The 26,812-nt window shown below is 48.8% G+C and overlaps 10 protein-coding genes across 10 annotated transcripts; 7 read left to right on the forward strand and 3 right to left on the reverse strand.

The window, feature by feature from the left end:
• Positions 1–612: 612 nt before the first annotated feature.
• Positions 613–2,284, forward strand: N7469_010867 (DNA helicase ZGRF1-like domain-containing protein; the record flags this gene model as incomplete). Its single annotated transcript, XM_056649772.1, has 2 exons — positions 613–1,844; positions 1,897–2,284. The coding sequence occupies 2 exons, from the start codon at positions 613–615 to the stop codon at positions 2,282–2,284; spliced, it is 1,620 nt and encodes a 539-aa protein (XP_056496903.1).
• A 760-nt stretch (positions 2,285–3,044) lies between these two features.
• On the reverse strand, positions 3,045–4,426 carry N7469_010868 (class I SAM-dependent methyltransferase; the record flags this gene model as incomplete). Its single annotated transcript, XM_056649773.1, has 3 exons — positions 3,045–3,778; positions 3,980–4,096; positions 4,348–4,426. The coding sequence occupies 3 exons, from the start codon at positions 4,424–4,426 to the stop codon at positions 3,045–3,047; spliced, it is 930 nt and encodes a 309-aa protein (XP_056496904.1).
• A 709-nt stretch (positions 4,427–5,135) lies between these two features.
• N7469_010869 (putative nuclear migration protein (ApsA)) lies at positions 5,136–10,204 on the reverse strand (the record flags this gene model as incomplete). Its single annotated transcript, XM_056649774.1, has 3 exons — positions 5,136–6,929; positions 6,992–9,691; positions 9,752–10,204. The coding sequence occupies 3 exons, from the start codon at positions 10,202–10,204 to the stop codon at positions 5,136–5,138; spliced, it is 4,947 nt and encodes a 1,648-aa protein (XP_056496905.1).
• A 1,092-nt stretch (positions 10,205–11,296) lies between these two features.
• N7469_010870 (U2-type spliceosomal complex subunit CWC24) lies at positions 11,297–12,439 on the forward strand (the record flags this gene model as incomplete). Its single annotated transcript, XM_056649775.1, has 3 exons — positions 11,297–11,838; positions 11,906–11,926; positions 11,998–12,439. The coding sequence occupies 3 exons, from the start codon at positions 11,297–11,299 to the stop codon at positions 12,437–12,439; spliced, it is 1,005 nt and encodes a 334-aa protein (XP_056496906.1).
• A 639-nt stretch (positions 12,440–13,078) lies between these two features.
• On the forward strand, positions 13,079–13,563 carry N7469_010871 (uncharacterized protein; the record flags this gene model as incomplete). Its single annotated transcript, XM_056649776.1, has 2 exons — positions 13,079–13,141; positions 13,309–13,563. The coding sequence occupies 2 exons, from the start codon at positions 13,079–13,081 to the stop codon at positions 13,561–13,563; spliced, it is 318 nt and encodes a 105-aa protein (XP_056496907.1).
• Positions 13,564–14,640: 1,077 nt separating this feature from the next.
• On the forward strand, positions 14,641–15,695 carry N7469_010872 (DUF3431 domain-containing protein; the record flags this gene model as incomplete). Its single annotated transcript, XM_056649777.1, has 3 exons — positions 14,641–14,888; positions 14,961–15,581; positions 15,647–15,695. 3 exons carry the CDS (start codon positions 14,641–14,643, stop codon positions 15,693–15,695), a joined length of 918 nt encoding a protein of 305 aa, XP_056496908.1.
• A 742-nt stretch (positions 15,696–16,437) lies between these two features.
• On the reverse strand, positions 16,438–18,724 carry akuA (uncharacterized protein; the record flags this gene model as incomplete). The annotated part of the gene is made up of 6 exons (XM_056649778.1): positions 16,438–16,548; positions 16,611–16,847; positions 16,904–17,007; positions 17,064–17,910; positions 17,970–18,581; positions 18,662–18,724. 6 exons carry the CDS (start codon positions 18,722–18,724, stop codon positions 16,438–16,440), a joined length of 1,974 nt encoding a protein of 657 aa, XP_056496909.1.
• Positions 18,725–19,122: 398 nt separating this feature from the next.
• Positions 19,123–20,561, forward strand: N7469_010874 (ferrochelatase HEM15; the record flags this gene model as incomplete). The annotated part of the gene is made up of 3 exons (XM_056649779.1): positions 19,123–19,368; positions 19,462–20,044; positions 20,104–20,561. 3 exons carry the CDS (start codon positions 19,123–19,125, stop codon positions 20,559–20,561), a joined length of 1,287 nt encoding a protein of 428 aa, XP_056496910.1.
• Positions 20,562–21,209: 648 nt separating this feature from the next.
• Positions 21,210–23,087, forward strand: N7469_010875 (putative tetracycline-efflux transporter; the record flags this gene model as incomplete). The annotated part of the gene is made up of 3 exons (XM_056649780.1): positions 21,210–21,428; positions 21,484–22,936; positions 22,996–23,087. 3 exons carry the CDS (start codon positions 21,210–21,212, stop codon positions 23,085–23,087), a joined length of 1,764 nt encoding a protein of 587 aa, XP_056496911.1.
• Positions 23,088–23,489: 402 nt separating this feature from the next.
• Positions 23,490–26,273, forward strand: N7469_010876 (pentatricopeptide repeat protein; the record flags this gene model as incomplete). Its single annotated transcript, XM_056649781.1, has 1 exon — positions 23,490–26,273. One exon carries the CDS (start codon positions 23,490–23,492, stop codon positions 26,271–26,273), a length of 2,784 nt encoding a protein of 927 aa, XP_056496912.1.
• Positions 26,274–26,812: the final 539 nt, after the last annotated feature.

The raw sequence follows: 26,812 nt of genomic DNA on the forward strand, positions 1-26,812 counted from the left end.
CAAAGCTGGAATTATTTTTGACCGGGGGAATGCATTGAACTCCACTCTTGAGACTGGGATTATCGCAAATCAGACGAATCCGATGGATCTGTTTGCTGCAACTGCATCCTTCCAGACACGCCAACAGAGCGTTTATCGTGGGGGCCAAGGTGAAATGAGTCAATGCAGGACATGGTAGCATAGAAATGGAGCAATTGATCATCATTGAAAGCACCCAGTTAAAGAGGAGGGGAGGGGTGAGGGGGTGGATCTTTCATATGTTCACAGTCCCTCACATTATATCATTGGGATGCATCTTGAGGTAAGTCTCAGTGTTGATCGTAAGGCAGAACGGTGGATCCCTTCGAGTATCAAATGAAGGAAGAAAGTTGAATGGAGAAACGATCGATTGGTTGGAGAAAGTTGAAGCGGGAAAGTGGAGAAGTGCCTGAATGGCTGTACGCCTGAGGCAACAAATCCCCCTCTTCTTCTCCGCCCTTCCCTCCGCCTTCCTCTCCGCCTTCCTCTTTCTCTTTCTCTTCTTTACTCTTCCTCCACTTGACCAGCTTCTGTTCCAATTCTCGGCATGTTTCGGCGTGGTTCAGTGTAAATCTTGGTTTACTACTGTTGGAGATGTCTTTGCCGATATCTACCCCGCGTGCAACAGCGCCTCCAGCTTCACAGTCTCCTATTACCGCATCGGTCGTCAAGTTTCGTTGTTTATACACCCACGATCTACGTCGCAAGTCTAAACGCTGGAAGGATGGTTACCTCAGATACCATGCTTTTAATAAGCGGGTAATGGTATATGATGAGCATGGTAATTATATTGGCGACCACCACTGGCGGTCTGCAGGGGAGGTACAAGATGGCGATGAGTTGGAATTGGACAAAGGTGTCTTGATAGAAGTCGGCGAGCGAATGGGAACAACCCAGCAGGACCTTACCAATTTGTTCGAAAAGAGGAAATCCAGTCAGACATCTCCTTCGTCAAATCGTATGAGCTCGCAACAGCTGCAACATTCGCATTCGCAAAGCTCCCAGAAACAGACAACGTCAATGCCAACGGCTACACCCAGCTTCACACCGACTCCCGCCTCCTCTCGACCTTCAGGCTCGCAGTCCTTTCGCTCACTTAATGATCTTCTTGGCATCAAACGCACACCAGCTGAATATCGGCCATCTCCATATGAAGAACGCCACCCCCAAGTCACAAGTCGACCAGAACCCTCCGAGCCGGCTCCAAAACGGCCCAAGGTTTCGGTGGGGACAATACCGACCAGAAGCAAGAATGTGCAGTCCGGAGTAGTGGATTTGACAGAATCAGAACCAGAAACAGAACCACAGCAGACGAGGACACCAAGCCACCCGACACCTCGAGAGAAAGCGAGATCAAATGTACCAATAGTTATACCCACAGAGGAATCGCAGAGGAAGCCTAAAGGAGCACCTTCTATACCGAATTCCACATCTCAGCCCAGGCTCATCCAGCCTCAAGAAGATTCTCCGATATTTGCAAAGCCAGCGCTCCCTCCACCCTCAGAAACAAGACCTGTCGGAAACATACCCGTTCCGCCGAGGGCACCGCCTCAAGATGCTCAAAATACGCATACAAAAAACAAAAGCACCCACATTACGCCAGATAATAATGACTCTTTACGAAATTCACGAATCTCACGACCACAACCTGATACAGAACCCCCACAGCAACCCATCAAAACCTTGCGCATGGCCACTGATAGACCTCGTCGGAAATTAATGTATAGCGCACTGTTGCCCAGCGATACATCTCAAAAATCATCCCCACCAGTAATGGGCCCTCCCGAGAAACGAAGTCAATCGACACCGAAACCCAAGGAGTCGCCGTCAGTACGTGCTCGCAGAATATAAGGCCTGCTGTACTAATTCGCCCTGCAGACATGCTAGCGCCCAAGACCCGGCATCCACCAATATGGAATTTCTGCCTTCGGTGTCAACTCAATTCATTCTCGAAGAAATGGTCGTTAACCCTGGCATTGACTCTGGACAGAACAACGTTTCCCATGCAGGATCGAAAGAAAGCCTACCTTCGCCTGCTCAAAACCTGTCCGCAAAAAGATCTCTCGACGCACCCTTGCGCAAATCACTATCTGATCCCTCCGCTTTAACTGCCAGATCTGGTCTTCATCGGCCCACTGTCATGCGAAGTGCTCTCAGTACGGCCCCCGAATCAGCGGAAGAAATTGAACAGGGGCCTTGGACATCCGACGCCTTGGACCTTTTTGATTTCTGGCCTCCTGGACGACCCAAGCCTGTACAGTATTAACTAAATCCCGAATCCCTTTACGCTTATTCGAGCGATCTATACTCTCTGTACATAGTGAAGCTTTCACTCTTCATACTATGATACCCTGATCCCATCCAATAATCTTCAGATACGCTTTGCATTCTCAATAAGCCTCAAACGGCGCCTAATATTTGACGACCATTTTGTAAAAAAAAGTCCTTGGGGGTGCTGTCCGTCGATCTTTGAAATCACCGGCCGGGTTCGCAACTTGGCTTACTTTGTATTAAAATGCTTTTTTTTTTGAGCTTCTTGTCGAGATCTCTAGTCTTCAGTTAGAGTGGTGTTAACTTGACACTGAAACCGATAAACCGAGGGTTTCTTGATCTGTACTCATTAGCCAACGGTATACAAAAACAGCAGTTCTCTTCGACCTACATCGGAATTAATGACCAAGAGTCTATCAACACTTTCCCACCCATGCTCAAAATCATTGGTGCCATAGCCCGGTATGGCAAACCAGGTACTCCAGTCTTAATGGCTCTTGACACGAATTGCAGTCCTAACGCCAGTAGCGTTTTGAATCTCATGGATGCCTTTTAGGTCGGTACCGAACAGCTCTCAAGAATCGCTCCTTTTGTGTTACCGATTTTCTGGCCATCAAATACCCCAGACCCGCAAGCTCTAATGTGCCTAAAATACCAAAATACATAAAATATTTATATTTGTGAGATAATGGCCAGCCCTTTCTAAAAAAATAAAAAAAAAAAGTTGATCGCCAATAGACAAATGTACAGCCCACCTAAGGTTTCTCACTCCTCTTCACCAGAGTTCCAGAGATGTACGGCATAACAGACCAAGTAAAGTTCTTCTCCAAATCCACAACCTCCCACCCCCCATCTTTCTTTGCAGCTCTCAATAATGCCGACTCAATATCTCGATTCAACGCACAATCGCCGACAAAGAAGCTCCACCCAAATGTCTGATAAATACCCTGAGCAAGCCGACCCAATAATGACCCCTTCGCCGTGCGCCACGGATTAACAACATGCTCCGTAATCAACAATTTCCCACCAGGTCGAAGCAAAGCATACAATTCCTCGACAGTCCGCTCCATCTCAGGCACAGAGCAAAGGACCCGCACGCAGATAATTGTGTCGAAAATCCCCGTTCCATCCCGGTCATGCTGATCCACCACCCCAGTCCCTGTTTCCCGAAGAGCAGGGAGAAGTTCGGAAGATGCAGCGCCACAGGGTAGAATGTGATACTTGGAAGAAAGGCCTTCGGAATTGACTTTGGCTTGGAGTTTCTCATGTAGACCCTGGCAAGGCTCTGGACCGTAAATTGCTTTTATAGCTGGAGATCGAAGGAGTGGCATTTGTGTACCCGTGCCGGGCCCGATGTCCAGAACTATTCCGCTGGCTGTTCTCAGGATTGGAGGAATAAGATCTGATGATCCATTTACATTTCCACCCGGAGTGAAGGTACCACCTGTTTCATCTGTTGGTGGTGGTGCGACGGCACCTGGAGGCGGAGCTAGAAGGCATGTCAGTAAGAAAGGTAAGTAGAACAGATGCGACAAAAAAGGAATGCCCATTTCACAATGTCTAGCAAATCCCACGTAGAAATTGGTATTTGAGGTGCTACTCGGGGAAGTAAAAGGTAGTTTATCCGCAGAAGAAACTTGTCCTTCTGTTCATGCTTCACATGGTCATTGTTCCACGTGAGAATACGTACTGGAAAATTCGACCCAGAATCGGCCAAAAGCTTCATCTCGCAGTCGTTGAACCTGAAGAAGAGGGGCAAGGATATCGCCCTTCGTGAAGATGGTTTCTTTGCATACCCGAATGTAGCCTGTTTCGAAATTCTTGTTAGCGAGGTTGTATGAATTCCATTATCAAGCAAAAGGAACATAGACAGGATGGATATGTCTACAAATGCTATACAAGCATTTTGACATCTTATCAAGAATGCTACAGGTCGTGAACGTTCCTCAAACAGAAATTCGTGAAGCTATTTTCAAACACCGGATATGAAATCAAACGCCGAAGTACACGAGGAGAACAATTATAGCGGAGATGTATCTAAAATAAAAATGCACTCACTAGACATAGCCCATAAATGGAGGTAAGCCGGTTCAAAGAGACACTTGATTCTGTCTCCAAATGGTGGAGGAGTCGTCATGATTGCTTAGTCTTTGAACTGATGATGGGGGATGGAGAAAGTAGAAAAGTATGTACTATGTAGTTGATCCAATCTTATAGGCTGCGGGGAATACCACGTGACATGGCGGCATCTGTACAGATGATGGCTAATCAAATATAAACGAGGCTCTACACTTCTACAAGCAGAGAGGGAAAAAAAAGATGATCACAAGTACTGGCACATGGGGTCTTTGAGAAGGCTCACGTTCTGGTGCATATAGCACAACAATGAAGAGAACACGATCACAGGTAAAAGAGTGGAACAGTAATCGAGACGGAATTATCAACAAAAAAGAACTATAGTCAAAGTCGTCTGAATAGACTGGGACATGGCTGGAACGAATACACAGCAGTGAAAATGAATCAATGAAGGACGATGGATAGGAGATGATGCGTTGGCCTGAGATATGCAGGAAAGGAAAGGAAAGTTTTCAAAAGAGTAGTACTAGTAGGTGTAGAGACATGGGAGGCGAAAAGTCGCGACCCAAATTGATTCCAGGTGTAATAAGGGCCATCACCGTGCCTTCTATCATGACGTAGTGTATGCAAGGCGGCATAGTGATGAATAGGGGAGTTGCTCGTTTAGGAAAAGGAACACATGGCAATTAGATGACTGACGCAAGCCGTCGTCGTGGTTTGAGGACCAGCCCACAAACTAGGCCAAGCTGATTTGAACGCAATGCTTTTTATTAGTGGTGGGAATGGCTTCGATCAACTCTCGGACTAAACCGGCTTGTGCGAGAGAGGGAGCCAACGTCGTGCTTTCCATCACAGCAGGCACGTACATTCTCAAGTCGGTCGTCATCTTCAGCGTCGTGATTGAAAGTTTCCACACTGTCTTGGGCTCGAAGGCTTCCATCATGAACACTGCCAGCTTGACCTTGGCGTCCCTTCATGCTAGCGATTGAGCCTCGGATCGAACCAGTCAGAATAGTGCTGAGACGAGATGAGGATCTCTGCTGTCCCTCATCGGGTACTTGCAATGTAGAATTGACGCCTGGGGAGCTAAATGCAGGGGAAGCGCGTCCGTGGGTCCCGGTAGACCGCATGGACATAGCGGATGCTGCGCGCTGCTGCTTTGGCGCTTGACGACGACTATTGTGGGATGCAAGAGACATACGACCTGTCTGGCGGGAAGCCGAGCGGAATCCGGGGTTGAACTCATCAATGTCATCCAAAGTAACATTGTTGTCGTTCTCTTCGCAGTTGTCATTTGTCTCTCGCAAGAGGAGATAAGACAGTGCATTGAACCACGTCTCGTGCCTTTGGCTCGTGGTGGCGGTAAATCGCACCCGGCGACCAGGGCTGACAACTTCCAAGCTTCTGCAGTGGAGACCAGGAGGGTACGGGTTGTCATCCGCAAGGACCTTCACAGCCTCAATCGGAACACTCTTGGTTTTGAGTTGGCTCTTTCCAGCCGTTTGAGGATCCTGATCACTCCAGTATAATGTGCGTGTATAAGGATGGACCCAGAAGTAGCGTCGATGACGGGTCGACGACATGTTTCCTGATCCAGTTTTGCGAGTATACTTCCACAAAAATTCACCAATCATGGTCTGCGTGATTGCTTGAATCATACGAGGATCAGTGTTGGGTCCGTAGCCATGGGGCATCGGGCCGGCGTGGGGATTCATGTTGAATCGCTCCTCTATCTCAGAAGCAAATGAAGATACAGATGACCGTCTTGACATCTGGCTCTGGCTGCTCCTTCTCATCCGTGCCTGGGTAGACACAGTTCTTGTTGAACCTGGTCGGTGGCCTTGGTCTCCAGGTGTGCGCGGTCCTTGCACGTTCATACGGTAGGCTGACGCCGGAGCCAAAGGTGGTCCCATTATACCTGGGGATGATGGAGGCACATCGATCGACTTCTTTTCGGCGGCCAAAATGGCCTCGCGGTGATCGGCAGGCAATGGAGGGTGAGCGCTGAGACCGGATGTTTGACTGGTAGAGCTATCTGGTCGATGCTGTCCGGGCGTCGTGGACCTAGCTGACTGGGCCTGAGGGCGAGGTCGAAGCTTGGGTGTGGCAAAAGATGCAGCAGCACCAGCAACACCAGCACCGGCTCCCATCGCAGCAGCTTCCTTGGACTTGCTATCAGCAGAGGAAATTGGACGCGATGCATCTCGCTCGACGAGGATTTGATCGATCTGCTGGGAGGAGAGGATGGTTTGCGAGCCTTGGTCCGTGCTAACAAACCCGGGCTTCTCCGTGGCTGACTGCGGCAAGGCGTTGCCGGACATATCACTGAGAGCCAAACCGATGCTTGTACGATGATCGTTTGCACCGCTAGCATCCAGATCACGAGCGGCTTCAACGGGCTCATCCTCACTAGAAGCGAGGGATACCGCCGCCGCAGCCTTTGGCTCGTCAATAGGATCTGTCTGGATGCCCAATTCTGCCATCAGAGGGGCAATTGGCGTTACATGCTTGACAGGTTGGGTTGAGACCGAACTCAAAGCAGATAAGGAGGGGGTTGGGGGGGGCTAGGGATGACGATTGGCTTCGGCACAACTGGCGCTGTTGAAGCTGGATCAAGCCAAGATACAGATAGTTGTGGAATGACGGGCTCCGGAACAGGGATCTCTACCAATTTCGGTGCAATTGGCTCTGTAGATGCGGAATCCAGCATGGAGAGGGTATACTCTGGGATTACAGGCTCCGGCAATGGCTCTGGCACGGGAATTTCGACCAGCTTCGGCGCGATTGGTTTCGTAGAGGCCGGATCCAGCATGGAAAGGGTCAACTCCGGAATGACTGGCTCAGGAATAGGCGCAGGAATGACAATAGGTTCTGGCGCGGGAGCAGGCTCAGGGTGTCGAGGCTCCACGGGCTCAGTATGTTGGGTAGAGAGGATGGAAAGTCCGAATTCAGGTAGAACGGCTTCGGGGACTTCCACCACGGGTTCAGGCTCTGGGAGGCGTGCCTGTATAGGTTCCGTGGAATATGTGAACAAAGAAGAGAGGGAAAGATCGGGTAATTGTTTCACAGGCTCCACGATCACTGGCTCGGGCTCAGGCACAGTGGCCATGACGGGCTCGGTGATTTGTGAAGAGATGGAGGACAGATCCAATTCGGGGATTTCAGGCTCAGGAAGTTGCTGTTTCACAGGGGCAGTCTCGTCACCAACAAGATACGAGACTTCCAATGTAGGCCAATTGGGCACAAGGGGTATCGTCTCCTGTGAAGAGATAGCTGCAATATCCATCTGTGGAAGCTGGGCCTGGGTGCCAGCCTCAACTTGCTGGGGCCCGGCGCTTTCATCCCATGCCATTTTGGGAGGCGTGGGAACATTAGTCAAGTGGTCAGCGTCTGCGACAGGTCCTTTCAGTGGTGTCCACTGAGTACCAGAGCTAACAAGCTTGGGAGTCTCCGACTCAATGTCAATTCCACGCTCCATTGTTTGGGCTCTCTGAGGAGTAGCTGGCGATTCGGTAGGGGTAGTCTCTGTGACAATAGGCACAGGAACCTGAGAACCATTCGTCTGTGGCTCCCAAGGCTCTGTCATCATACCGCTGTCGACCATAACAGGCTTAGGAATATTGCTCAGGCTGATATCAGAAGGTCTGCGGGAGCCTGGAGTAGTTTGCATACGCGGTGTCGAGGCCTGTGATGCGGCCCCTTCTTCCTCGTCCTCATCGCCACCTTCAAGCTCCTGTAGTTCTGCGAAGAGACTCTGGCCTTCTTGAGGCATTGGTTCTTGCTCAAAGCTTGGCGCAGGAGAGTTGCGAGAGCTAGATGGGCGGCTGCTAGAAGCCATAGGAGCCTCCCCAGACGGGCGAATGCGTCTGAGTACACTCCGTTTCGATCGAACGCGAGGGCGTGAGACAGAAGACATTTGACTTGGCGAGGGGAAACCACTGTCGGTCTCATCATCATCTGATGTAGAGGCCGAGCTATGATAGGAAGTCCGATCACGGGCCTTAGCCATCACTATAGAGGAAGCAACGCGGTTTCGTGGAGTAGTCTGGACATTGTTCTCGGTTTCAGTGAGATCTGCGGAATCGCTGCTATCATCTGCCATACTCTCAACACCAGTTTGGAATGCCTCGCTCTCAGTTGCAGTTGCACGTTCATTTGCAGTCTCGAACCCGTCCTCGGCCTCGGTAGCAGTCTGGTAGACGTCGCTGGGTTCATCAGGCGAGCGTGCGCCAGAGCGGTTTCTAGAGCTATTCATTGCCACCGAGCGAGATGGACTAATTTGACCAGCCTCGTCGTCCCAGTCAGTGTCATGAAGTTCAACCATCGATGTTTCCTTGCGACCTGCACCCAAAAGGTCGGGTCGTGCAGGCTTCCGGAAAGAATCATCCTTCTTCTTGAGGGACTTCTTGGTTCCATTGGGAGCAGCACTCTCACGGCGACGTTGCTCAACCTCATCCCGGGCGTCTTGAAGCATGCGCTTCAGCTCGATCTTCTCGGTCTTCTCTCGGTGAATGGTGCTCTTAAGATTCTGAATCATCCGATGAGCATGTCCAAGGGAGCTCTTGAGCGTTTCCGACTCCAAATGGTTGTGTCGAGGGGTGAACTTGTTCGGAGACGGGGGCGGAGAATTGTCCGGGGTGGTTTGTTCGGGCTCGTCACCGTTCATGTCATCTGGCAGTTCTCGAGAACCCTGAGACTCGTGTTGACGAATACGCATAGCAACCGCCTTGGCCAGCTCTTGATTCTGCGACGTGAGTTCTTCAAGTTTCTTCTGAAGGGCCGATTTTTCCAGATCACCGGCATTCAAATTGCGGCGCAATAGGTGGACTTCGCTATCGTTCGACTTCTGGGCCGCCGCATGGTCCTCCAGCAGCTTCGCATTCGTTTGCCTGAGCTCCTCCAATTCACGCTCAACAGCATTCTTTTCTGAGCTCGAGGTGTCGAGGCTGCTAGCAAGCTTCTTTTCGCGTTCCGTCGCATCGCGGATAGCCGCCATCAGCTCATGGGTTTGCGTCTCTAGAGCCCAGTTCTCGTCTTTATATCGCTGTTCGCTGTCATCAAGTGCCCGAATACGCTGGGCATAGCCTTCCGCCTCAAGCTCCAAACGTGATTTCTCAAGGTTGACAGACTTGAGAGACTCCTCGCGCTCAGCCAGAAGTGCTTGCAATTGACGAACTTGGGCGAGCAGAGAGGTGGAAATCTCTGTGGCGAATTCAATATCATGCACGCGGTTCGACGGTTGGTTGCGTTGTTTGCGAGATGGCACGCTAACTTTGCTTGGAGAGTTTGTCGCTTGTCCAGCGAAAAGTGCAGGGCTGATGGGGGACTAGAGAACAGCGTTAGATCAAGTGGCCACGGTAAACACTTTCATGGTTTTCAGCGGTACCTTTTGGTCGAACGACGGAGTACTCGATTGGACATCTTCAGAGCCTCCTGCCAGTCGTTTCGGACCCAAAAAAGCCCGCGTTGACTCCCGGCCAATTTCATTATACTCTTGCTCTAAATCAGCCAGTCGTTTTCGCAGCTCGGGGCCCATCTCCCCTTCATCTTGCTGCTGTTCGACTTCCTTCAATTGCTCCGAAAGTTCTCGCTGTTGTTCAATGAGGGCCGTGCCTAATTTAGATGCCTCTTCCAGACGACGTTCGGTTTCGGCGAGGTGAGCCTCGAGAGCACGTTTAGCCTGGGCGGGTGACGAGGCATTGAGACTGAAGAGTTGCGTGTCGAAAGACGAGTATCGATGGGTTTCACGGGGGGCGGGGTTGTGTCCGGCATTGGAAACGAATGGGTCCTCCATCATAGAGGCGAGGGAGCTGTTGGCTCCGGTGGTAGAGGTGCTCATAATCCGAGGTAGCGATACCGTGCCTCACGCGGCGGCCGAATCCCCCCTGCTGTGCGAGGAGAGATCGTTTCGCCGAGAGAGACGTGCGGGAATTGGCGCGATTCTTCGACGTGGGGACCGTGATGATTCACGGGAGCATCGTTTGAGACCGCGCGCTTCGAGATGGTGTCGCAGGGGAAGACTCGCCAAGTCCAACAATTATTGAGCCGACCAGCGACCACAGATCGTCAGATGGCACCACGTGCGAAAAAGCGGGTGCAACGGAGAAGAAGAAGAAGAAGAAGAAGAAGAAGAAGAAACGGAAATAAATAAAAACGAAAGTCTCAAGACTAGAAAGATGAGGAAGAAGATTGACTCAACAAACACTCCGCAAATCCGCGTGGGAGTCTGGTAAGATCGCTCAGATATCGGCGCGTAGAAGTGTGATACAGCTGAACATAACACTGGCGCGATCTGCAGGAGGGACCACCCGCGGGATCTGAAGCGGGATATTGAGACGAAAGATAGATTAACAAATCGCGGGGAAAAGAAAAGAAAAAAGAAAGACGAATTCAAGTGACTTGAACAGAAGAACGAAACAAGGAAAAGGAGACTGTAGAGGGAGTGTGGATGACAGTTGGTTGGTGATGGGCGACTTGGGCGGGGGAGAAGCAAAAGGGAAGAAGGAGATTCTGGCCCAAACGATGTTTGACGAGGCGAGGGCGCAGCTAATAGTTTGATAGTCTGTTAGAGGGCCACTTGTCTACAGCATTATTGCAGCATTGGGGGTTAAGATGCAGACTGCTGTATGATACATATACTCTCTCTCTCTCTCTCTTGTATAAATATTTACTTAGATATTTTTTTTATTTACATTCAATAGTCCAACTGCTTGTCTTACCTGCGGATGTTTGCTGTTTTTGTGTTGTTGTTTTCCTGTACGCGTTTGTTTGCACTGTTTGCACTGCTGAGTCATCCCTTCGAGAGCCTTCGCCGAAGATGGCCATGGCATTTTTTGGAAATGGATGATTGATAATTGATGGTGGTCGTGGAGGATTTCTGCTAGATCTTTTATCTCTTGTCAACTCCCTTCTTTTCTCGATCTCCTTCAACATGGTCGACGAACCTACTGAAGCTGTTCCACAGTTTGGTTTTAAAAAGCGCTCCAAACCCAAGGCCAATTTGCGCAAGAAGCCCGCCACTCCGCCGCCCGCCTCCGATTCGGATTCTGGCTTCACTTCGTCTGATGATGATGAAGGCCGCCGTATTAAGAGACGTCGCAAGAATGTCGCCGTGACAGCCTCTTCTGCTACTAATGCTAGAAAGGATAAGGAACCTGAACAACCGTCTGCCGCCGCCCCAGCTCCTTTGACCTCCAGTAACGATGCAACCAAATCCTCCAACTGGTACGATGAGGATCTCAGCGCAAAGAACCTTCTTGGATCTACTAGGTCTCGTGAGACGGACCAAGACGATGCTGTTGAATTGACCGCAGACGGAACCTATAAAGGAACAGCCAACTATCAATCTTTTATCCGGAAGAACCCCGATGCGCCGAGCAAGCAATTTGGTCCGATGAAAGCACCTACAAATGTACGAACAGTAACCGTGATGGATTTTGCGCCGGATGTGTGTAAGGACTACAAACAGACTGGGTATGTATTTTAGTGCCATGGTTCCTATTACACGATTATTTGTGAACATATGCTAACGGCTTCTTAGATTCTGTGGTTTCGGAGATTCGTAAGTCATCCCAACCCGCCTTGCATTCTTTCAAGCATATATCCATTAGCCAATACTGACAATACTTTTAGTTGCAAATTCCTCCATGCGCGTGAAGACTATAAACAAGGTTGGGAATTAGATCGCGATTGGGAGATCGGAACGAATGGCAAAAAATTAAGTGGACGAGTGGTATCTCAAAGGAAAGGCGCCGGCAAAATGGCTGAAGACGATGAAGATGAAGATGACGATGAGCTACTTGAGAGTATTCCTTTTGCTTGCATCATCTGCAAAAAACCCTACCAGAATCCCATCATCACGAAATGCGGTCACTACTTTTGCGAATCGTGTGCCTTACAGCGCTATCGCAAGAATCCAAACTGTGCAGCGTGCGGGGCTGGTACCGGAGGTGTTTTTAATGTCGCAAAGAAGTTGAATACTCTTCTAGACAAAAAGCGTGAGCGCGCGCGCAAAGCACGCGAGCAGGCGATTGCGGAAGGAGAGGAGGTCAGTGATGAGGAGGAAGAAGATTAAATATTGGAATGATCTGCAGCTGGACTGTGCCATATGATAATAATGCTTAGCAAATGGGCTGTTTGAATTCAGTATGACTTGTGAATGAGGAATTATACCTCTTCCGATAGTGAAATATGTATACTCGAACTATCTTGAAGACCAGTAGTGTCCAATCTATCTACATAGTACACAATATGATCACGAGCGGTAGTTATCGTTACTTAGAAGAACTTTTGAACTGTCTCCATGCGAAGATGCCACAGTCAAATATGCTGCCCATTTTAGATGAATCGACTTGAAATCACCAGGCCATCCCCGGTAGTGTTTGTAGAGAACCATCAGGTGTTGGCACTGATGGTGTGTTGCTTGACTAAGTTTAGTTCCCCCGCAAAACTTCACCTCTCTTAGTCTCCAACATACTTTCTTTCGAATCCACCGAACACCTCCACACGTCCTGTCAAGACGTCTCAGTACAAAACCCCAAAGTCCCGGTTAAGTTCGTACAGACTTCAACTCCGCGGATCTGCTAGCCATACAGTACGGCAACCAACGGCGACATGATACATAGACGTGATATGGATGTGCCCCGCCACTGATGAGGCGTCTTCGCCGGCCTGTGCTCCGATACGTATTTCCTGGTGGCAGTGAAACTAGATAATGACTTTATCGATGCAGGAATGGCCCAAACGCGTTAACAAAAGAACCCACATTCGATGTACTGTAAGGGTTTCGAGAACCTGACGCAATGTCCGGTTCAAATAGACTCGCTTCCCACTGACCTCTAACTAACCTGTCTACGTTTCACACTGTACAATACGTTCCCACCTGGGGCAGTGTCACTCCAACATCCACGGACAAGAACTCCCCTCTTTTGCTGATTTCTCCAGTCCCCTCATTCTACCGGAGCAACACCGCGAGCCAAAAGCGGCGGTACCATTGACTCGGCTGCTGATCGAGACCTTGGCCATGGACGTGGTGGGTCCAGTCTGTCATCGCCACACTGTGCCGTCCATGTGTCAGAACTCAAATTAATTGTTATCATGGAGGACACTTGGATTGAGATTTCCTCTGATATGATGGCCGACTACACTGTGGATGATGAACTGGTCGAGCAGGCCGTACGACATCACAATGGTCATTGATTATGGGTCCCGAGGGAGGAGGGTTAGCAGCAGCAACCGCCAATGTATGCCGATAATGGTTCCATGGAATTTTAGGGGGGACAGTCTTGCGACACTCCACATAGCCACATGGCGCTAACCAATAGCGTGGTGGAGACCTACGTACTCCGCGGCAATGCTTCACGGCAGCACTTTTTTCCAGACGACTTCACTCTCGTCAACTTGCATTCTTCCAAAGACAATGGCTGCTCGCCACGTGCAGACCATGGAACTCATCACAGGCGCCAAAGGGAATCCTCGCACCCCTTCCGTCCATTTAGACGGGGGTCCATGCTCGCTGGTTTGGAAATTGACTATCATCCTTGCGCAATCGGCGGTATTTGCGCAGTCTTTCCCCATTCTTCACTCCACTTGTCCCCAATCATATTCTTCCTATTCCTGGACCCGCAGTCGGTTTTGAGAGACAGAGAGGGAGAGAGGCGGGACGCGCTACGCAAGCCCGAGCCAAGCTTTCTACTAAGGGTCAAAAGCAAGTGCATCCAGTATCTCCCCCCCCAGTCTAATTGCATTGAGTGGTCCTTTCAGATCCCCTGAACCACCTCTTTTGCGACCAATGACGTGGGTGTAGAGTGCGATATTAAAGTTAAACGTGGATTAGACTCCCGTATGGCGAAAAGGACCCTACCGAGTAGTGTCCTGGGGTTTGCCCCCTCCCTTTCTGTCTTGCCTTTTTACACTAGACGTTACCTCCAGATCGCCTGGCAAAGATATTCCTATTCCACTTTTCCTTCTCCTTACCCTTCTCTCTTAACACTTTCACTCCTGCATTCTATTTTCTGAATATCAGTCTTTTCCCTCTGGGGTATCGGGCTCTGCCTTTTTGTTTTTACTCACTGGTTTACAACCATTATCAATCTGGTCTGCCTTGTCTCTTCATTCCATTTTGGAGCCCACGTCTACATATTTGCATGCCTCTACCCTCAATGGATTATTGGCCTCGGTTGAGGTGACATTCGCAATTTTTTATAAAGGATTCGACTTGACATCTCAGATTGAATTCCTCCATACTATCGCCTCATCCCCCTCTTTGTGGTCACCATGAAAGGTGGATTAAGATTCGCGATATGTATTTCGCTTATGCTACTATTTTCACTATATCTTTTGGAAACTCATCTTCAAGATATCTGTAACCAATATCGCGCTGGCGCATATTTGTCCGAGTGGCTGGACCGCAATGAAGTCGTTCAAAGCCCAGTGCCAGTCTATGGCACTCCAAGTGATAAAGTCATAGTGATGGCCAAGTTGGCAGAAGAACATACAGAATGGGTCCAGGAAGAACTTCCAGAGTACGTATCACCGCGCCTTGTTATCTTGAAGCTTTGCGCAAACGCATAACTAACTTGGCCCTTCTACAATAGTTGGCAACGGGCTATCTACACCGTGAATCCCTCCCAGGCAATGCGATCCAGTAACGAAATCCTCACGACCCCTATGAACAAAGGCCATGAATCTATGGCATATCTTACCTACGTTATTGATCATTACTACGAACTTCCCTCAACAATCGCGTTTCTTCACGCCCATCGCGCCGGGTTCTTGATGGCATGGCATGTCGACGCTCCTCTCCACGATAATGTTATAGCCATGCGCACACTTCAAACGTCCTTCGTCCAACAAAACGGATATGTGAATCTTCGCTGCAATTGGAATCCCGGATGTAAAGAAAGTCATCGCTTCAATAAACATGTTACCGAGCAGGTTTGGTGGGATCTATTCGAGGGTACGAGTACGCCACCACTTAACTCGTCGTCGCCGTATGAGACCGAATCATATGGGCAGAGATATATGCGAAAGCCAGAGCAGATTGGTACGGCGTGCTGTGCTCAATTTGCGGTTTCGCGGAGTCAGGTGCTTGCGCGGCCGCGGGAAGATTATGTTAAATTTCGACAATGGCTTATTGAGACTGAGTTGAATGATGCTTCGTCTGGACGGGTGATGGAATTCTTATACCATGTTATCTTTGGAATGAACTCAGTCTAGTAAGTGATGGTCCGATAAGAACTGGGTGTGGGAGATTGAATGAGCTAACACTTCTTTTCTTTAGTTGTCCCGATGAACAGCTTTGCTACTGTCAGGTCTATGGCAAATGTTGATATCGAATTGTTTTTATACATCTCCGCGACTCATTTATCCTCTTGATTTACGGCGACTCCACATCGCCGATATTTTCGATACCCATTGCTCGACTTTCATTCGTTTACTATCTCAGACGTCTCTTTGTTAGACAGACCCTGGAGTTCATATGGATTTTTGGAAAGATTTGATTCGACTGCGTTCAAGCGCCATGAGGGGACATCCTCATTCGATCGTTCGGTGTATAACTTGTACAGTGATAGAATAGTGACCACTCTCGTTTTTGGCCAAATGTCTATAGAGTTTACTGCATAACCGCTTCGCTTATGAGAGCAAATTCACAGTGATTGAAATTATACTATTCGCAATCAGTTCAAGTTCGAAGAAGTATTGGCCAATACCATGTATACCTGTCCATCACCAATAAAATCAACATTCGGACATTAGTACAGGAGTCTTTCAGTAATCCGATCTGATAAGCTGTCCACCAATCAACTACATTTTCGTCAGGTAAATTTAGTCAGGCTGCATACACTCAGTTTCAGGATATCTTGCATAGTAATTTTGTTCCTTTGCTGACGCGTCACCCATCCTCAAGCCATTCAATCCTTTGAGTATCTGATCATCCTCTCGCCCGCAACTTGATTCATTTGCAGTAAACTTAGAAGTTGGACTATGATTACAAAACTGAATGGAAGATTGTCGTCGTAATTCGTTAAGTATTTTTTGAGTTGAATGCTAGCACCAGTTCGTACGACCCTTTCACATCTTCTCCTCAAAAAATTGTTCCACTCGATCAACAAGATCCGCTTTCTTTCCAGCTGTAGCGCGGCCATGAGCGGTCAGAAACTCTTTAAGCATAGACACAGTAAGCTAGAATCAATCTCGTTAGTCTATATGCCTTTATTGTGTCTGATGCCAAAGTAGTAGCTCACCTTTGCGACAGCTCCCTTCTCGAAGGACCTTTTGACATCATGGTCGAGGCTGGAAGTTCCACCTTCAACCTTCACCCGCTTGCTTGGGGGATCAACGGTATCTCCCGTCTGCTCGGCTCGATCTTTTGGTCCTCGTTTGACTAGAGTTGACTTTGTACTAGCAGCAGTCCCAGCAAACATCTTTTGGGCTTTCTCCTCGACGAGTTCGGCCCATGCCAAAATATAATCGCCGGCACGCTGGACGATCAAAATTAGTACACCATGACCTCTTCGTCCCAAGCAATGAAGCTTACCTTGTCAATCTGTCGATATTTGGGCGTTGTTTTATCTTCGGGTGTTTCAGGAACGTCCTCATCCAGTGCCAGAGCCTGCAAAATACGGTAATGCCATTGAAGAGCTGCCCATATGATTAGGTTTCTTTGACCATCATCCAGAGTGTGTAGCGGGCCTTACAAGGGTTTGGATATTTCTGGGAATCGTAGACCTTTCCCGGAAGTTCGAGTTGCCCAATGACACTGCACATTGCGTCGACAAGGTCATCCGGAGGGACATGTCGGGCATATGCTGGACTGGACCGGACATCGTCGGCAAATGGTAGGGGTATCAACCACATACCAGGCGGTACTTTTTGAATCCCATTCTCATCAACTCTTTCGTCTCCAGGAACCATAGCAGCCAGACAAGGGGTAGCATTTTTGCGAGGAATGAACCAGACAAGAGCTAGCTTTTTATCCTTGGAAAGCTTTTGCTGCAGTGCCGAGAAAACTCGAGTTGAACCAATATAGTCTTCCTCCGATGGATAAATAAAGGAAGGATGTTTCACATTCGCCCAGATAGGTAGGGCAGAGACGGGCTTGAAGCCAATAATTCGGATGATGGGGCTTCCGAAATTTCTCAACGCCTGTTGCTCATCCGTGGTGAAGGAGACTTGCTCACCTCCAAACTTGTACGCTTTTCGGATTTCAGATTTCTCCACGGTTCGCGCTGTATCCTCTGCCATTTGGGTAGTGATACCCTTGGCAATTTGTGGAGCCTCCCCGCCGAGCCAAACGTAGCAACTGCGCGCTGCCTCTTGCTTCTTTAGCAGAAGATAGCCGTTAACAGAGATCCTGAAATTGGGTCCAAGCTCCAATGGGACGTTTGTAAAGAGTGACCGTCGGGGGACCGATCGTGAGTTGATACTCGACAAGAGGGAGTTGAGTAGCGAGAGGCCATCCCCTTTGCCCGTCGCTGTATTTGTATCTGGCTGTAGATACATCGGAGCCTCGCCGTCGCTGGGCGCCGCTTTGTAGATAATATCCTACAATCAAATTAGTCTTGTCGGGTTATCAAACGAAAATAAATCAGGCTAGAACGCACGTCGTAGAACTTGGAGGTGTTAAACTCATGATCCGGTCGTGAAATAGGAAACAAATCTATCGTCACCCCAAGATCGTACAAATCTCTTGCCCGGACACATGAAGCTGAGCGCAAAGTCTTATCGTCCTCATGTGGATTATCCTCGTCAGTGACAATGAATAGTCGTCGAGAGAGGAAGTTTGGGGCTTTCGAAGTGAATATTTGGTTTGCGCAAAATAGGACGTTGGCCATGGACACTCTCTCTTTTGATGGTGTGAGTATCTTCTGGGCTCCTTCCTCACTCTCTGCTAGAGCTCGTAAGTGTTTTACCTCATCTGCAGATGGGATGTCGAGATCGGTAAACAGATAACAATGGGGATAGGATACGTCGTTACTATCTTCTCCACCTTCATCGTAGAACTTGGAAGACTCAGTGCCGTAAAGCAGAATACCGATCATGTCATGGGGATTAGATATGATGCGCTGCTGCATCAAGTGATACGCGCATTTGAGGGCAGCCGATGCTGGGGACACTTCAGTGGGTTTCTTTGGGTCATGCGATGGGCGCGGAGTGAGCATCGAGCTGCTTATATCAATAGCGAACAGAACAGCATCCTTAACTGATCGATAGTTCTGTCACCAGAAGTTTGGTATTAGCTGAGAGCTTTCATGTGTATATCATTGAGTTGCTCCTCAGTCTTTATTGAACTCACAGTTTCGTCAACTTCTTCTTCATCAACGTCCTCTCCTTCACGAACGTAATTGTCGTCGGCCATGGTGTTGGCTTGTGTGTGATATGAAAGAAATGAAAACTACACCCAGATATCAAGTAATGAAGTAATGCGAGCCTCAGGTGAATAGTGGCCCACCGCCAGGCAGCCTCCGCCCGCGGCTGCCTTTTTCGACGCGAAAAACGCGGGGGAAACGCGAAAGTCATGTGATTCACCGCCTCGGAGCTTGCTGACACCAGCCACACGATGATTGGCTGACGGGAAAAGACTGGACGGACCGCGGAAGTTGGAAAGTCGATGTTGGGACAACTTGGCTTCCACTCCATCCAAGTCAATTGCTTTTCACCCTGCGAACTTTACAGATCTTGTTTATCAGGAAGAAACCAACTCGCTTTTGCTAATTCTGGACAGTACGTCTCGTTTTTCGAACATATATCTACGCGATGGCCTTTCGCAGTCCGCTCGCGATCCCTCGGCGGTTATTGACCAGTGCCGCCACCTCCGGCTTCCGGCCACTGGGCTGGAGTTGCGTCGCTTTTAATAAAACTCAGAGGGCCAACCTCGCAACTGTGGTTCCGCCTGTTACTCAAGATGCTACGGGCTCCAAAGGGCCGACCGCGATGGTTTTTATGAACATGGGTGGACCGTCAACGACGGACGAGGTGGAAGACTTTCTCAGTCGCCTTTTTGTATGTCCACCAAGAATTGGCTGTCACTTTTGAACGCTCCAGTTTTCTCCTTGTATACAAAGGTTAACGTCTGATTTTCCATGCTTACTCCAGGCTGATGGAGACTTGATTCCTCTCGGACGATTTCAATCATATCTCGGACCACTGATCGCCCGGCGACGAACCCCGAAGATTCAAAAACAATATGCAGATATTGGTGGCGGGTCTCCAATTCGAAAGTGGTCAGAATACCAATGCTCCGAGATGTGTAAATTATTGGATAAGATGTCTCCAGAGACCGCGCCGCATAAGCCTTACGTCGCATTTCGATACGCCGCACCTTTGACTGAGACTATGTACAACCAACTACTCGCCGATGGATTTGGAAACGGCAAAGGTGGCCGTGCTGTTGCTTTCACTCAATATCCACAATATTCTTGTTCCACAACTGGTAGCTCTTTGAATGAGTTATGGAAGTGGCGTACCCGCCTTGAGGGCAAGCGTGTTAATGGCGATGCAGACCCGGCCGGCGCCATCCAGTGGAGTGTCATTGATCGCTGGCCTACGCACCCCGGCCTTGTTGAAGCTTTTGCCCAGAATATCGAAGCTCAGTTGAAAACTTACCCTGAGGAGAAGCGGGATCAGGTGGTGTTGCTGTTTTCTGCCCACAGTCTGCCTATGGATGTCGTTAACCGAGGTAAGTTGTTTCATCATGCTATGAAGTGATCGACTAGTACTGACTGATTTTCTATAAAGGTGATCCTTACCCTGCCGAAGTGGCCGCGACTGTTCACGCTGTTATGCAACGTCTGAAGTTCAGCAACCCTTACCGACTATGCTGGCAATCCCAGGTCGGCCCCAAGGCCTGGCTTGGTGCCCAAACCCAAGACACTGTGATGGAATATGTGAAGCGTGGCCAATCAGATCTTATCCTCGTGCCCGTTGCTTTCACTAGCGACCATATCGAGACCTTGTACGAGTTGGATCTGGAAGTCATGGAGGAGGCTAATAGCCCAGGCGTCAAGCGCGCCGAGAGCTTGAATGGCAACCCCGTCTTCATCCAGGGTCTGGCAGATCTTGCTCACGAGCATTTGCAGAAGGGAGAGCCCTGCTCCGCTCAGATGACTCTGCGTTGCCAGGGATGCCGCAGTGAGCGCTGCCTGGAGCAGAAAAAGTTCTTCGCTGGCGAGCAACATCAGTCGCTGGTCTTGTAAGAAGCCAAGCTTTTTACCGGGGCTTATCAAATACTTGACTAAGATCAAGCATGTAATTTTAAAATTCTGGGTCAGGATTTTCAGGCGTTGGGCTATATGTCGCATTCTAGACTGCGTATTATGCGATTCACACCGCTAGTATATATTTACACTATAAGTAGTCCATTAGTATTGGGCAATACACGATCGCACCTTTTTTCAATCTAATTTATTACCAGAATCTCTCTCGCGGAACCAAATTCGGCTGTGTAGTATTCAATGGGAGCGATATCTACTATGTATGCGTTGCAGAACAGGACATTAATGTCCGTGCATCCTTTCCTAGTTTCAACGGTCTTCTATTCTTCTATTGCCGCTGCTGACAAATGATCAAATACCAAAAAGCAGGATTGATCAAAAAGCCTTCTAGATAATCCGGACTTTCCAACCAGTTGAATTCCGGAATGTCTTGACGTTGAAGTGGAGACTGACCACTTTGCCAGTTGATAAGGACGGATTTCGGGCAGTCTTCTCCCCACCTCCCGAGGTTATCCCTGCTGCTACGTTAGATGGACCGGTCATCCTGACCAAACCATTGCGTGCTTCCATTTAATCTACGCAATGCTGTAGGTGATTGCGACCTCCGGATTATTTTTCTCATTTACAACTATGGAGAACGAAGAGCTGTTTGCGGGCGAACCCGCTCTTGACGCTCAGCAACGGGCGCAAGGCACGACCTCGAGCGCGGTCACTAAAAACACGCCCTTACATGTACACACCGAGCCTTTATTGGCTGGGGATGATGAATATTATGCGGACAACGCATTTCCACGCGATGATGAACATTCGGATGAGGTAGAGATTCGACCTCGATGGAGGAGACCACATGTGAGTGATGATCGCCGTTGAGCCCTTTGCATGCAGTATCTGATGGCGATCTCAGATCTGGTGGCTGTTGCCATTTGGCCTGCTTTTTACCTTGGGTTTTGGAGGCCTTGCAGTCCCGAGAATCAATTTGATTGTCTCCTTGATCTGTCGAGACTATTTCTCAGAGAAATCCTTGGGAGATTCCCAATTTACGTATCTCCCTGTCATCTTTGGGGAAGATAACGCCCAGTGTCGAATTCCGGAGGTTCAGTCCTTAGTAGCGCGATTTCAGTTATATCTGAACCTCATCACAGGTATTATCTCGGCACTTGCTAGTCCTCGTCTGGGACATTTGTCAGATCGTTATGGGCGGACCAGAATGATCGCGCTGGGCGCGACAGGAGCTGTTCTCAATGAGGCTATCACTGTTATACTAGCCAAATGGCCTGAATATATGTCAGTAAACTTACTTTTCATTGGTGCCATGATGGATGGCCTAGGTGGCTCCTTCACCGGCGCTCAAGCTCTCATCCATTCATATGCATCGGATTGTACGCCCCCAGATCGACGCAGTGTCGCTTTTGGTTTATTCCATGGCGCCCTGTTCTTGGGTATCGCAGCTGGACCAACCGGAGCCGCATTCGTGATTCAAAAAACCGGAAATACCTTGATTGTGTTCTTGATAGGCCTCGCATTCCACATAACATTTGTTCTCTCGATCCTTCTTATCGTTCCCGAGTCTCTTTCCAAGAAACGCCAGCTGGCTGCCCGGGAAAGGCATCGCACAAAGAAAGCTAATACGACAGCGTCGAAATGGTTCTCCTTGGCCTCCCTCAACCCGATGAACCTCATCACACCTCTGTCAATCTTATTCCCTGCGGTTGGTCGCCCCAGTGTCTTGTTCCCAACCCGCCGAGGTGCCAGTCCAGCTCTTCGACGAAATATCATCTTGATCGCTGCGATAGACACTGCTGTCTTTGGCGTGGCTATGGGTACTATGCAAGTGATCATCATATATGCCGAATACATATTCAACTGGGGCAACGTGGAATCCAGTCTCTTCGTGGGAATCATCAATGTGGTTCGAGTGATCAATCTATTTGTCGTTCTCCCGGTTGTTTCCTACTTTTTCCGGACTCGAGCCCCCGATGACGGGACCATCCGCGGATCTGATATACTTGATGTCATCTTAATTCGATTGTCGATAATATTCGATGTCTTAGGATACGTTGGATATGCAATGAGCAAACATCCAGCCATGATGATTCTTTCCGGCGCTGTTGCCTCCCTGGGTGGAATGGGCTCTCCGACCCTGCAATCGTCTCTCACCAAGCATGTGCCTCATGACCGCATCGGACAACTTCTTGGTGCAACTGGTCTGCTTCATGCACTTGCTCGGGTGATTGCTCCCACGATATTCAACCTTATTTACAGCATGACTGTTGCGACTTATCCACAGACAGTCTTTGTTTCTCTTGCTGCTGTTTTCGGTCTAGCATTTCTCCTGAGTCTCCTGATCAGGCCACATGGTACGTTGAGATTTCTGTCCCGGAAAATAACTCGCATGTCTTTTCTAATTGCATACCAGTCACATTGGACGATGAGCCTGAACCGGATATAACAGTGGAGGCCAACGAGGAAGGGGAGAATGAGAATGACCAGCTGCTCGTCAGAGAGTAGTAGCTTTTCAATTTTCAACCTTAATATACATATGTGAAGAAAGCTCATGTCGCAATTCAGTTTAATTAGATCTAATTCAAAACAATATCCCATACTTAGTAGATTGTAGTTCTCTATGCTCATAAGCAACCCCAATAGTACAAGATCAGGTGACCGTCGTATGGGCCGACAACCGCACGGACCATCCGCGTTTTCGTCGGCCGCAAAAGTTGCCAGACCGAGTTTATCTTCCTCTCTTGTTGCCCATTGCTCGACCACCAATCCTGTCGTACCAGCAGATTAGGGCAGTAGGGGGCGGTTCGTCTTATACATAATACCAGTTCAATTGTGTAACACCACCCGCGAGTCCGCTGATGCATAATTGGTGAGCCCAGCTCGCGACTAGCGGCAACCGCTTCAACAATGTTCGCCAATGCCGCAAATTCGACCCCTGCCGTTCCTTCGCGAAATGCATTACGAGTACTTCGACAACTGGCCTTGGCAGGCTCAACTGTAGGTGGCTTTTGTACCGTCGGAGTCGTCACTTACGATGTCCATCGCCGAGTCCGTGTTGCCGAACAGATCATCGAAAACAAAAGAACCCTACGAACCTCTGCGCCGAACTATGATGCGACAGCTTCAGCCAAGAGGCTTGCAATGATGATGGAAGCAGCTGAGGCAGGGGAATTCTTGGGTTTGGACTCTTTGAAAAATAAACCCCCAGTGCGGCAGACCGAGGGCACCAACCCGACCCAATCGCAAAGCCCGCTTGACTCCCATGAGGAATCTCATCGACAACAATTCGGTTCCGACAAGTCCTCTGAAATTGGCAAGTATGGCCCATTCAGCCATTCGCGCAGCGAACAAATCAAACAACAAGCTGTGACTCGGGTGGCGCTTGCTCGAGGAATAGAGCAAATACAGCAAGTTTCCGAGGATGTCGATATGAAAATCGAAACCCGCATAGCACAATTGATCTCCAAAGATTTGGAAATTGAGGCTGGCAATGTTTTTTTGCGACACATTCATCCAGATGCCGAGATGACAATGTCTTCAGAGACACGAGATGTCGCCCGCCAACTTTTCGCCGCGAATTGCATGAAAGGGAACACTTTTCTTGCTCGAACTATATTCGAGCGCATGGAGAATTTGAACATGATCGATGCTCAAACCTGGGCTACAATGATGCACCTGCTTGCGAAAGAAGGCCATATCGATTCTGTTGGGTCTATCTATGAAAGACACCAAAGTGTCCTGCATGTCCCAGCTTATCTGCTTGAAGTGGTTCTCAGATGTTTGCTTGAGTCAAGGAGGATGAGTTCGGCCAAGAATCTCTTCTTTACTCGTTTCAGAGACGACGAGAATGGTGGGCTGTGCGGTGCATTCCTGGATGGTCTTTGGAGGAAGACACGTAATATCAATTTGATCGTCACTGAGTTTCGAGATATCTTGTCAAAGCTGGCTAATCTTGAGCGTTTGCCTACTGAGAAAGTTTTCAACCCACTAGTCAAGGCCTTTGTCGAGAATGGCCAGTACGAAGATGCCGAGGCCTTGGTTGCAGATATGCCAAAGGTCCATGATGTGCAGCCCGGAATTCGAACACTGGGTCTACTTTTATATGCTCGAGCCCTGTCTTGTGATTGGGAAGGTGTACACGCTGGGTTGCGTGAAATACATCGTCTTGGTTTTACCCGTGATAAGCGAAGTTTTGCATATGTCTTTGATCGAGTATTCTTGGAATTTTACCCTGGCCACTCTGGTCGCGAAATTGTGGACTTCGTCGTCCACTGCATCGAGACATTTGACCTTGCTCCTGATAAAGTTCTCCACAGGCATATTTTGGAGGCTTTGGTTGAAAGAGGTAACGCGGACCTCATTGGGCAGATTAATCGTATGGCCAAGGACCGTCAATGGAATACAGGAGTGGATCAGGACTATTTTCTTGGAGTCTTGAATGCGCGACGGGTGTCAATGCAAGATTCTCCCGTTGGTTTTTGGCGTATGCTTCAAGCTGCTAAGATACAGTACGGCCAGGTTGCTAGCAGTCGACGCCTATTAGGCACTGGATCATCATCGTACTCTTTGGATCGAAGTGTTTTATATCCAATTCATCAACCAGCCGACGAGACGTTTGCGAGAACTTTGAATGATCTCGTGCAGACCAAACCCATCAGCAACTATGTACCTCTCCGGAAACAAATGGAGAACCACATTAATGGGGGTAGGTTTGACGAAGCCCTTCAAGCGTTCCGAACCGCGGGCTATGCAGGCTACGTACTCAAACCAAATCACATTCACCTCGCCGTTATCTCGAGTCTCCTTGGTCGAGGTCGACTTGGTTTAGCGGACGCCCAAATTATAATCAAAAGCGAGTACCCATATTGGCTCAAAGGGCCAAAGATCCGTACCAACCCGCAATTTCCTCTTGTTCCCCCCATCTTTTTCCAGCAAGTATTACAGCTTGGTGACAATGTCAGTGACTCGACTTTGTACAAAGTGGCACTCTTTGAGTATTACCATCTTTGCCAAGACACGCCTAACCTCACTGTGAAACACCACGCATTGGCTTCCCTCAGCAAACGCCTGATGTCTACTCGGCAAAATCGCAGAGCGATCAATATCCTCACGGCAGTATACAAGTCTAAATGGAGGAAGACACACGGATTCGACCAGGTGCTATTCAAGATGTTGATCCGTGCTTTTACTCACTCAAAGAATCTGAGAGGAGTCTGGTGGTGCATTATGGCCGTTCTTGCTCGACAGGAACCTGTACACCGCGACTTCTTCGTTGAAGTACAACGTCTGATGCCATACATGGAGAAAATCTGCACTCGCTCAGAAAGCGATAACCCCGATGCCTCTCGCAATATCAAAGTCTTGCATCGTCTTTCGTCTGTGCTCAGACATAGCATGAAAGGCGACGAGGCCTGGATCAACCGAACTCCTCGACCCAGTTCCAAGAGCAATAGTCGCACGCAGGTTGTCTCCCGGTCAGCTGAGGAACAACGAAATCTCCCCGAAGGATCGCTGGAGAGCATGCTTGAACAATTTGATGAGGAGATGGAATTGGATCTGTTAATGAGCGGTAATCCGCACCCAGAGCAAAGACTCAAGCAGGTGTGGGGAGAATATTCTCTTTTGACGCAGGATCGCTGGCTTCCTGAGGATGCTGAGTATCCGAGGAAACCTTCTGTTGAAATAAATTAAGGGGGGGCATGGGCCCTTGTATATATTATTGTACAATGTATTATACTATACCATTTCCAATCTAGAATTGATTTTTCCACATCTATCTCCAGGGTTGTTACTTGTAGGCATCGTGATATGTAGTTGAGTCAATTGTGAATTCAAGTTCAGGTTACATAAATCATCAATGCAGTCGTAGTGTTCAGAACATTCTATATTGGGGATATTAGATGTCATCTTGTACTACAATGGATAGTTACGAACAATCTGGAATTAATAGAAACATCTGCTATCTCGCTCCATAGAGTCCTCCCCTATGAGTAGGTACTGTGTTTCGCCGATATAATTCAGCCAATCTATACCGACTGACCCAAGGATTCTCGAGATTGTATCCATCCCCATGAAACTGATTGGATGCCATAAAGATGATGTTATATGGAGCTGACTAGTTTATGCTGCACTTGTCATTTCTGATTGGACAGACTCGATGAATATCGACTATGTCTATAAAGTCAGCAGGGTGTTACACTCCTGCACATACCAAAGTCTCCGCATGATGA

The sequence above is a fragment of the Penicillium citrinum genome (genome assembly GCF_028827155.1).
Source record: "Penicillium citrinum strain IBT 23319 chromosome Unknown utg000009l:1.0-4274883.0:1.0-4276374.0, whole genome shotgun sequence".
Taxonomy (NCBI): domain Eukaryota; kingdom Fungi; phylum Ascomycota; class Eurotiomycetes; order Eurotiales; family Aspergillaceae; genus Penicillium; species Penicillium citrinum.